The sequence below is a fragment of the Aspergillus ambiguus genome (assembly GCF_047715705.1).
Source record: "Aspergillus ambiguus strain CBS 117.58 unplaced genomic scaffold BDV59scaffold_22, whole genome shotgun sequence".
Classification (NCBI taxonomy): domain Eukaryota; kingdom Fungi; phylum Ascomycota; class Eurotiomycetes; order Eurotiales; family Aspergillaceae; genus Aspergillus; species Aspergillus ambiguus.
Genome location: NW_027395535.1, coordinates 456,578 through 465,732, shown reverse-complemented (window position 1 = coordinate 465,732; position 9,155 = coordinate 456,578). Strand labels below are relative to the sequence as shown.

The following is a 9,155-nucleotide window of genomic DNA, read 5'->3' as shown; positions in this document are numbered from 1 at the left end:
TTTCCCTTTCCTTGGATATTGCACCCGTTAGAAGCGATGGTGGTTTGGAGGCATGATGGCTCTGGCGTTTGTCTTTCCCCCCTACCTACACTCTACTATACCAATCTGTTCTGTACCTTATCTTTCCCGACCCGTCATCAGCAGGGAAGGGCAAAAGAACCCGTCTTTAGATACTCGACACAGCAATACGACATACACACGTGTGAACTTTTCGGAGACCGTCAGACCAGGTGGCCTGAATCCTGACCGCGCCCCCTGTAGAGAAACGAAAGTACGCCGGCGCCCAGCGCGCCGGGATTGCGCTGGTGGCGCTGATTCGTCGGCGAGGCAGCACTTGTGGCGGCACTGGCGGTGATGATGAGGGAAGGGCGACATCAGCGCTTAACCAGGAAGATACTAGACTACGATCGTCTGGGTAAATTCCACCTCGCGCCCCTGCATGTTCGAACCGAGGCTAAGGGGATTAACCGCCCACGACTACATCAACGACATGCCTACCGCATCCTCCGCATGGAGACAATCTCCGAGTGAAACATACATTCTTTCTATTCCGTTCCCCGCAGTATCTACAGCCATAAGGAATGTGGCGACAAACAAGATGAAAAAGGAAAAAAAAAAGATAATGATTATAGACATACCATGTGAAACCCAGACACCGAAACACCAAGCTAATGCGACACCGGTCGAAGGAGGGAATGTGGGAGAACCAGGAAAGAAAACAAATAACAGACGCAGTTGGTTCAAGGAGTGAAATGTCCGCCGGACGAGAAGAATGACAAGTGAACAAGATGAAGGCGGATCCGCTTCGCCTTGCCTGAAACGCCGAAAGAGATGCATTAAACCGCGAGAAAATACTGTCGAAGCTCGCAGCGATCGCTCGCTGGATTAGGGGATGGATGGATGGATGGATAAACGGTCACCGTCTGCTCGGCATTGGACCGGCAGTGCAGCTTAGATCTGGGTCGACGCGCCGATGAGGTTCGGCTGGGAGATACTGGCGCCCCGGGAGTCGCGGAAGGCCTTCTTCTTGGACGAGGAGAAGCTGAGCGACGATGACAGGCGACGGCTCAGGCGACGCGCGGGGGCGTCGATGGCGAGGAGGGTGCGCGAGGACATGGAGCGGGGCGGCGCCCTCTCCATGGGCACGGGCAGGGAGGACGAGGAAGCGTTGGGACTGGACCGCGGGGGCTGCAGCGGCGAGCTGTTGCCGTTGCTGTCGGTCAGGATGAGGGTGGAGAGACGCCGGCTGGCGCGGAGGCGCTCGGCGGGCAGCGAGAAGTCCTCCTTGATGTCGTCGAGGGCGTGGGAGACACGGTGCAGCAGCTTGGGCCGCTCCATGATGGAGGGCTCCCGCTCCTCCAGGCCGTACCGCTGCAGGGGCGTCGAGTCCGGGGAGTCCTTGTCCAGCGGGGTGGAGTAGAACCGGGGCGTCTTCACGGGCTCTGGCGCACGACGGGCCCGGGGCACGGAGGGCCAGGCATGGATGGGCGGATGCTGAGAGACCGGGCTGTCGGTGCAGGAGGAGGTGGACGAGTCGGTGGGAGAGCCCAGCATGCTTTCGAGGCGGTTCTTGGAGGCGGACGGAAGGTCAGGGAGGTAGGAGTGGATGGGATGATGGGTGGAATAGAGGAAGATGAGGGAGGACATGACGACGATCGATCAGGTGAGATGTGGGCGAATTAAGTGGAAAATCTCGCAGGGAAAACGCTTGCCGATCAGACGGTTCGTTTCTGACGTCCTGGAAAAAACAATGCTGGTGGAAGGTAGACTAAAAGGCGAGAAAGTGGACCGTTGCTAAGGCTGTGCTGTTTCAACAATAATACCAGTTGGGGGCCCGTGTGGTTCAGGAGTACACCCAGGACGGCATCAGACCATGGGGCAGAGGGAGGAATTCGAGGAATTTGGCAGACTCTGGCATGGCTGAATGCTTTATAGCTCTGCTACGATTCATTCGGCTGATTGATATGGACCGACAGCGTCCATGGCCAGCGGAATCCAACCGATTGGAGACATTACGCGGTGGGATTCGTGCTCGACAACGAGATTGCAGTGAGACAGGACATTACTCGAGAGAGGAAAATTCTTTACATCTGGGAAACGGCGTACACCGTAAACACCGAAGAACCATGGAACGGGATGCCACGGGGTGAACTGCGGAGTCGACATTCCATCGGTGGTATGTAGGTGAGTTCCTTGCTTTTTTGCCTTTTTTTATTATAGAAATGGAAACGTAAAGGGAAAAAAAAAAATCTTCGTCTACCACAGACGGTCCATCCTCAACGCAGACTCTTAATCTAAAATAGATTGCTGCAATCTGTATGGAACTCTCCACTTCCATCGACTCGGCTCCCCTTTTAGTGTCGTCCGGCAAGTGAAACATCAGCCATGATCTCATCGCCAGTGGATCATCGTGAAAAACACCGCCACGGGGAGGTCCGGCGACTAAGTTTACCGGCATGTGCGGCCAGCATTGGACAGTGGAGTCCGATAATTCTTCTGCCTCTCGCTAGCTAACCTTGCTAGTCCATGTTGGCAGAGATTTCTACAGTGGTTGATCGGCTTGCGGCGTGCCGATCACACCTTATCCTTATTCTGTACGCTGTACCGAGTGCTCTGTATGCCGTCTCTGGAGCATACCTAGTACCTAAGGTACTCACGAACATCACAGCTTACCAAATATTCTGCTTGACCAACATTATGTATGCACACAACAACCAGAACATCTTACCGACACTAAATCCAGCTTCCACCCTCATCGCATCTTCGTCATCCCCGTCGTCATCGTTTCAGCCACTGCGCCGTCCCCACTCGTTCTTCGCCAGTTCCGTGGAATATGACAGCTGTCGTAGTCCTCCCTACATCGTTCATGATCCCAGTCGTCCGGAAAGGTTCGGGAGATATCCCCGTGTTTCCATTGGTCCTTGCAGAGTAAATCCGGGGTGTGGTGGATACGAATCCGGCACTCATCGAAGGAAGAACATTCCTGAAAGAGGCCACGACGCGGATCGCTACGCACTCCCAACCGCGTGGTGCAGCTGTCACCAAGGCGGGTCCAGCCCAAACGGACGGGATTCGTTGCTCGAGAGAGAGACATCATCTACGGTGTCTAATGGAATTCACCCAACCGAAACACCTGGATTGCGTGATGACCGGCTGTTCCAGTAGATAGGTCAAATGCCGTGTCGGGACTAATTCTGAACAGGATAGAACAAAATATGGTGTACAGCTACTTCATGCATCATGCAGGACAAAACCATGACAACGCCAACGCTCGAGATCATCTCTCATGCATACAGATCACATCACGAAAAGCAAATTGACATCTGTCCAATCTCCGTTAGCAAGCGCAGTCTTCAACCAGCCATAAATGGAACTTACCAAGGGGATGGCTACTGCTCAGCTGTGGCTTCTGCGTGTATTTTCCCTCCAGTTCAGCCCGGATCGAATTCAGCAGCTGAAGATAACTCTGGTGCGGCCGTTGTTGGAGCGTCTTGATGAACGCCCAGCTGAGCGCCCCGCGAGCCTCTCCATCTTGGAATGTATCCGCCCTGCCCGGCGCACCTGTTAGCCAACACACTGATACCGGTGGTTGTCGTCGCTGCATAGAACTCACGAGGTTTGGCTGTCTTTAGACCCGGAAAACATGACCACGTCCGCCGGCGCCGTCTTCGTCATCACCGTTCGCTGTCGCGCCGAATCGCCGATGGCCGCCTTCTTGAAGAACCCGATGGCCGTCTTGGCCATGCCGGACAAGTCACCCTGTCCGTACGAGTTGATCGCACTGAACAGGTCCATCGCCGCCTCTTTTGCCAGGTTCGGCTCCTTCAGAATGCCCTGGGTGGAGTATACGTAGGGCAGGTCGAGGGCGGTCCCAGAGTGACAGGAATCAAAGATGGCTGTCAACCGAACGCCCGGTCGAAGAGGGCGAACCCTACCGATATAAGTGAGTAGACACGACAGATGGGGAGCTGGACGAACATGATACTATGCATATCGTCATCCACGATATGCCCGACAACTCGATAATCCACCGGGTAAATCACATCATCGTATCCTATGGTTCTCCGTCAGAATGCCGACCTCTTCATCCGCAAATCGCGCTTACCATCTTCTTCATCGCCGTCCAAGTCAGGCGTTCGTCCACCATGACCTTGCGCACTGTTAGCCCAGGAAGAACTCGCTGCCACGGGGATCGTTACCGGAAAAATGGATGAAGAGGGAATCATTGGGCTGGGCATCTTTAACCAGCCACTGCATGGCTCTCATGATATTTGCCTTGGTGGGGACGCTGAGGGGATTCTTCTGGTCGTCTGTCAGAATGACCATGTCCTCTCGCCGGTAGCCACATTTCTGGTGGAGGTAGGTCGACATGTTGGCCACGTCATTGATACACCCCCGGAGCTGATTCGGCTGTCCGATATAATTGATCCCAATCAACAGCGCCTTGCGTCTACCGGTGCAGGCCGAATACTGGAAGCTGTAGTTGGACGGAGCGCCCTTGCCAAAGTGCTGTGCACCTAGTGGCGGGCGGGGAGGCAGTTGGCCCCATGAGGGAGAGGGGCCTGCTCGACCGTTAACCAGGTGGTTGGGTGCCATTGTATGACGTTTTGACTTACTGTGGTAAGATCGAGGATGGGGCGATGGAGGTGATACCGGGCTACCATACGGAGCGGGTGAGTAATAATTGCCATGAGGTTGCGGTGGATATGGATGGTTGGGAGGCGGCCCTGGATGATGGTGCGGTGGAGGACTACTCAGGATCAGTCAGCTCATCGTTCTGGCGTCCGAGAATATACAGGTTGCGTTACTAGTGCGGTTGTGGAGGAGGCCACTGTTGCTGTCCGGGATAACCACCAGACCAACCCGGACGTGGAGGAAGAGGGGGGCCCGAATGAGGGTAGTACATTAATTGAAATTGAAAGTAATGGAGAATTGTTTGTAGCAGCCACGAGAGGTTCCCCTTGGTCTTTTATTTTTCACCGGCGATGATCACTGCGGGGGAATTTCGCGATAGTTTTTTTGTTGATTCGGTGGTGCCTTGGGTAGGGAGTATACAACGCGGCACCACGGCAAATACCACCACCACGCTGAAGGAAAAACTGGTGAAGAGGTATTTGAGGATCGTAGAGGGGATTTCAAAGACTGCAAAAAAGGAGAAAAGGCCACGAGGAGGACGAGAGGGAGAACAGGTAGCGAAGATGACCGGGCTGGCTGATGACGGGCGTTCAAAGGGCCCGGATTGGCCCAATCGTAGAGGAAGAAGTGGGTGTCCGCCTTTTCCGTGAGGAGCAAACCTGCCCGACGATCCGTGAACACAATTCTTGTTCCATATTACCCCCCCTGCGAGGCCAATCTCTCGTTGAACAAAGTCAGCCCTATGCATGAACGTTGCCCGATGGACGGTCCTATCATGCCTCTGCATTCCCCTTCATTCCCACCCGGATCCACGGTTCCACACGCCCGAGATGTCTATTTGGAGTAACTTTCGGGAATCTTCCCCATTATCTCTAGGCATCAGCATAATCCGCGACTCGTAGGGCTGAGTGTGCAGACGGGAATCGCGTCATCTTGGCTGTTGTTGAATCGCGTGGGGTTGCATGTCGCGCCGGAGTCCTTCCGATTGCCCGTCAATCCCTGAACCTGGGTGTTCTTCCCGGCAGGCTGGACCATCGTCCCGACATTCTATACTGCCACGCCGCCGTCCATACTTCCTTCGCTACTACCGGGCCTCGGCGCCTTGGAGGGTTCGAAAACGAGTCTCCTCTTGGCCACAACCGTATACTTTTCCCCCAGACGAGCATTCATCCCGTCTCGGTCACCGGCGGGATCGAGTTTCTTCGCGCCCATTTCACAAATGCAGACAGAGTCTAACGGGAAGTCCTTGGCCCATATGAACGGATTGTGCGATCTGTCGTCCGCCTGTTGATCAGAAATGGTGCCCGGTCTCTTCTCAACTGAGCCTTTCGAGCTACTTCCTGTATCCTCACTCGTCGATTCTTTCCCGCCAGAGGGTATTTCTTTCTCCGCTTGTCCAGTAATGTTGCCCAGTGAATTACGCGGAGTCGTCCTGTCGCTGTCAACGTAGTAGTCCTTGTAGTGGGCCAGAATGTCCCGTGCGTCGAACGAATACTGCGCCCTGCGATTTTTGCCTTTCTGATGACCACTCTTCTGTCTCCTTCCTTTGATGTAGATCGTGTTGACTACCGTCGCATGCAGTAATAACCGCCGGGCTTTTGGCTTTCCTGAGTTCGTGGTGGCAGAAGCTCGGACAGGCTGCCCGGCCACGTCAGCTTGCATTTCTTCAAGAGAAGACTCGTCGACTGGTGCTTCTGTACGTCCTACTGTCTCGGAACCTGTGGATACTTTGTCCTCCGGTTTTTGGCCGCCGTCTCGGGACTTATCATGCTTGACCTCACCTTGCAGAAATCCAGCCTCGAGGAATCTGTCTCGCAATAACTCACAGAATGGATAAAGTCGAGAGGTGGGATCTACCGGAGCTGCATGCAAAACCGTGGCAGACCGTGCTTTTGGCAGTGCATGCAAAGACTCCAGAGAAATGGTGAACGGTCTATTGCTCATGTTAGGCCCGTCGTTAGATGGTAATGCGCCTGTCGTTCCATGGCCACGCTTCTTGGCGATATTTCCGGCTTCAGACAAAATCGACGCGAAATCAAGCGACTGAAAGAAGCGAAGAGCTTCGTCGAGTCGCTCCTTCGTCGGAAGGCTCATAACCCCCAACGTCAAATGCAGCGTACCAACTGGACGGATCGCACCATCGGGAATGAGAGGTTGAAGCGTCGGCGAACCGTTCTCATCTGGCTGGAAACAGGAGGACATTGTGGCCTTGAACGACGCGATTGACGACTCCAACTGAGGGAGGGAAACGGAGTTGACCAGCGGTAGACATAGGAAATGCGTCAACGGGGGACGCTTCTCCATTTTCGGTGGTTTCTGAGCTCGGGGTGTTGTTGTTTTCTCAGACATGGGCCAGCTATGGGGCCGGTATGGACGGGTAAACGATAGGCGTAAGGGCCGCGATGTCGCAACAGGCCGGTATGGTCTCGCGAATAGCATCTATAAGTTGTCGGGCTCGTGCACTGAAATACGCGCCCGTCTGTCAAAGTCCCCCGTACGCCGTTCTATGCTAGGACCTGGTTGGGAGAGGTGATGTATGTGTGTTGTGGTGGTTGGAGTTGGCGGAGACGAAACGGGTGGGCCAGTGGCACTAAGCCGACTTGAGCTATGATGCCATCCATCGTCCAGCATCCACTTGCGCTTCTTCCTCCACCATCGACCTTTCGCTCCTCCCCTTCCTCTCTCTTCCAACCCCCTCTGCTAATCTCATTCCACCGTCCTCATTTCTTCAGCATCGCTCCACAATGATTCTTCGCGTGTCTCGAGCTCTTCCGTCCGCCCTCCGCCCCTCTGTCCGCGTGGGCCGGATCTCCGCGCCCGCAGCTATCCATCTCTGCCAACAGCCATCCGAACCCGCTTCGCTGCCTCGCGCATCCCAACGAGGCTTTTCCGGCACCTCCTCTGTCTGTAAGGGCATCTATCCCGACTCTGCAGACCCTCCCGCTCCGCACCCCCAGTCGAATAACGTCGCCGGCGCGGCCACTCACGTCACCGAACCCTCGCCGTTAACCGACCCCGAATACCACGAACACGCCGAGCACTATCTTAATGTGCTTCAAACCGAGGTGGAAAACGCCCAAGAAGATGGCTCCGACATGGAAGCCGAATACAGTGTACGTGCTGGCTGCCGAAACCCCCGGTCATTACTTTCTTGCTTCCCGTAGCTGATGGCCTTTTTTTTTTCCCCTGATGCACAGGCTGGCGTGTTGAATATCTCAGTCCCCGGTGTGGGCACCTACGTCCTGAACAAGCAGCCGCCTAACAAGCAGATCTGGCTCAGCTCGCCCATTTCCGGCCCCAAGCGGTACGACTGGGTAGTGGTGGGCGACCAGATGCACGAGAAGCAGGACACGCGCCCCTTCATCAATGGACAATGGGTCTATCTGCGGGATGGCTCCAACCTCACCGATCTGCTGAACTCGGAGCTGACCCTGAATATCCCAAAGGATGTCTACAGTGAGGTTGAGGAGTCGTGATTTTGACTCCGTCGCAGGATGGGCAATGGTCTGGTGGCGCACGTTGTAGGATACAGTTCGATGGGAAGTTACTGTTGAAGAACAAACAACTAATACACTCGGCATCAAGTCCATGTATATCGTACTTGTTGCGCAGATAGGTTATAAAGGCTCAGATTTCATTCTTGTATCCAACCGGCTTCTCCTGTCACACGATCCCTGCTGATGGTCGGTATGCGATCTTGCAAATTTTGGAAACCGAACGCTCCATCGCGTAGTATTAAAATCGCAATCGCAAGGCTCCAAAGCCGCCCATATTGTGCACGCACTGCCTTACGGCCAACACAACACTCGTTTCTGTCAAGGCATTTTGAGAGAGCTCACAAGATCATGCGAAGCGACGCACGACGCTTGACATATTTACTCTGTCCGCCGAATGTCATCATCCAGACTGGGCGGGATATTACGAAGCTTTGCTTCTGCGTTGTGGGGTCCTTTGTATCTGTAATCGGGGGTGGATCCAGAAGAACACAGCTGAGCGAATGCGTCGGCCTCCTTGCAAATCGCCTTCAGCCTCGATATCAACTTCACGGCCTTTTCCTCTCTAGGCTTGGACGGCGACGGTGCCAGCGGAGTCTTGCTTGTCGTCCTTGGGGAGATCGGCCTAAGAGTACGGGATTAGTCCATGAACCATAACCACTAGAAAATAAGAAATCCACAGGGGCTCAACTAACCAGATCGAAGATAACCCGAATCATCAAGCTGCAGCTCGGACACACAGCGATCTCTTCCCCATCACGAAGGTCATCGATCGCAATCTCGAAGCGGTCGCCACATGGACACGGGTAGTGGTAGATTTGCAGGTTAGGGTCGAAGGTCATGTCTTCGATTTCGATTTCATCATAGATCGAGATCGCGTCGTCAGCCATGGTGCAAGGAGTATGCAGTGCTGAACAGATGGTACTGACTGAGCGAGTGGGCTGGAAGGCAACAAAAGATCTTATCGGAAAACTTTTTTGGGGGGAGACGGTCATGTGACCATGTGACCGCCTTCATCTTATCGCT

General features: G+C 54.4%; 8 protein-coding genes across 8 annotated transcripts; 3 read left to right on the top strand and 5 right to left on the bottom strand.

Moving 5' to 3' along the window:
* The first annotated feature begins 16 nt into the window (after positions 1 to 16).
* BDV59DRAFT_181354 (uncharacterized protein) lies at positions 17 to 689 on the top strand. The gene is made up of 3 exons (XM_073690222.1): positions 17 to 454; positions 539 to 566; positions 639 to 689. Exon 1 carries the CDS (start codon positions 53 to 55, stop codon positions 353 to 355), a length of 303 nt encoding a protein of 100 aa, XP_073546730.1. The 5' UTR covers positions 17 to 52; the 3' UTR covers positions 356 to 454; positions 539 to 566; positions 639 to 689.
* Positions 505 to 2,287, bottom strand: BDV59DRAFT_181353 (uncharacterized protein). Its single transcript, XM_073690221.1, has one exon. It carries the CDS (start codon positions 1,645 to 1,647, stop codon positions 952 to 954), a length of 696 nt encoding a protein of 231 aa, XP_073546729.1. The 5' UTR covers positions 1,648 to 2,287; the 3' UTR covers positions 505 to 951.
* Positions 2,288 to 2,637: 350 nt separating this feature from the next.
* On the top strand, positions 2,638 to 3,302 carry BDV59DRAFT_61449 (uncharacterized protein). Its single transcript, XM_073696765.1, has one exon. It carries the CDS (start codon positions 2,698 to 2,700, stop codon positions 3,163 to 3,165), a length of 468 nt encoding a protein of 155 aa, XP_073546728.1. The 5' UTR covers positions 2,638 to 2,697; the 3' UTR covers positions 3,166 to 3,302.
* BDV59DRAFT_181348 (caspase family protein) lies at positions 2,638 to 4,750 on the bottom strand. The gene is made up of 6 exons (XM_073690220.1): positions 4,200 to 4,750; positions 4,106 to 4,150; positions 3,979 to 4,054; positions 3,614 to 3,931; positions 3,379 to 3,548; positions 2,638 to 3,323 (listed from the first exon to the last, which is right to left on the bottom strand). Exons 1-6 carry the CDS (start codon positions 4,594 to 4,596, stop codon positions 3,298 to 3,300), a joined length of 1,032 nt encoding a protein of 343 aa, XP_073546727.1. The 5' UTR covers positions 4,597 to 4,750; the 3' UTR covers positions 2,638 to 3,297.
* Positions 4,751 to 4,782: 32 nt separating this feature from the next.
* On the bottom strand, positions 4,783 to 5,552 carry BDV59DRAFT_61485 (uncharacterized protein). Its single transcript, XM_073696766.1, has one exon. It carries the CDS (start codon positions 5,420 to 5,422, stop codon positions 4,970 to 4,972), a length of 453 nt encoding a protein of 150 aa, XP_073546726.1. The 5' UTR covers positions 5,423 to 5,552; the 3' UTR covers positions 4,783 to 4,969.
* Positions 5,553 to 5,682: 130 nt separating this feature from the next.
* Positions 5,683 to 6,939, bottom strand: BDV59DRAFT_203220 (uncharacterized protein; the record flags this gene model as incomplete). The annotated part of the gene is made up of 1 exon (XM_073694225.1): positions 5,683 to 6,939. The coding sequence occupies one exon, from the start codon at positions 6,937 to 6,939 to the stop codon at positions 5,683 to 5,685; it is 1,257 nt and encodes a 418-aa protein (XP_073546725.1).
* Positions 6,940 to 7,289: 350 nt separating this feature from the next.
* Positions 7,290 to 8,259, top strand: BDV59DRAFT_181338 (frataxin family protein). Its single transcript, XM_073690219.1, has 2 exons — positions 7,290 to 7,748; positions 7,833 to 8,259. Exons 1-2 carry the CDS (start codon positions 7,380 to 7,382, stop codon positions 8,109 to 8,111), a joined length of 648 nt encoding a protein of 215 aa, XP_073546724.1. The 5' UTR covers positions 7,290 to 7,379; the 3' UTR covers positions 8,112 to 8,259.
* Positions 8,260 to 9,064, bottom strand: dph3 (CSL family zinc fnger-containing protein). The gene is made up of 2 exons (XM_073690218.1): positions 8,825 to 9,064; positions 8,260 to 8,754 (listed from the first exon to the last, which is right to left on the bottom strand). The coding sequence occupies exons 1-2, from the start codon at positions 9,017 to 9,019 to the stop codon at positions 8,695 to 8,697; spliced, it is 255 nt and encodes an 84-aa protein (XP_073546723.1). The 5' UTR covers positions 9,020 to 9,064; the 3' UTR covers positions 8,260 to 8,694.
* Positions 9,065 to 9,155: the final 91 nt, after the last annotated feature.

Coding starts and splice junctions, on each gene's coding strand:
- BDV59DRAFT_181354 (XM_073690222.1), top strand. CDS start 53: ATGATGGCTCTGGCGTTTGTCTTTCCCCCCTACCTACACTCTACTATA.
- BDV59DRAFT_181353 (XM_073690221.1), bottom strand. CDS start 1,647: ATGTCCTCCCTCATCTTCCTCTATTCCACCCATCATCCCATCCACTCC.
- BDV59DRAFT_61449 (XM_073696765.1), top strand. CDS start 2,698: ATGTATGCACACAACAACCAGAACATCTTACCGACACTAAATCCAGCT.
- BDV59DRAFT_181348 (XM_073690220.1), bottom strand. CDS start 4,596: ATGGCACCCAACCACCTGGTTAACGGTCGAGCAGGCCCCTCTCCCTCA. Junction 3,932..3,978: donor GACGATATGCATAGTATCAT/GTTCGTCCAGCT, acceptor TTATATCGGTAG/GGTTCGCCCTCTTCGACCGG. Junction 3,324..3,378: donor GAGCAGTAGCCATCCCCTTG/GTAAGTTCCATT, acceptor GAGATTGGACAG/ATGTCAATTTGCTTTTCGTG.
- BDV59DRAFT_61485 (XM_073696766.1), bottom strand. CDS start 5,422: ATGCAGAGGCATGATAGGACCGTCCATCGGGCAACGTTCATGCATAGG.
- BDV59DRAFT_181338 (XM_073690219.1), top strand. CDS start 7,380: ATGATTCTTCGCGTGTCTCGAGCTCTTCCGTCCGCCCTCCGCCCCTCT. Junction 7,749..7,832: donor ACATGGAAGCCGAATACAGT/GTACGTGCTGGC, acceptor CCTGATGCACAG/GCTGGCGTGTTGAATATCTC.
- dph3 (XM_073690218.1), bottom strand. CDS start 9,019: ATGGCTGACGACGCGATCTCGATCTATGATGAAATCGAAATCGAAGAC. Junction 8,755..8,824: donor TTCGGGTTATCTTCGATCTG/GTTAGTTGAGCC, acceptor CCGTACTCTTAG/GCCGATCTCCCCAAGGACGA.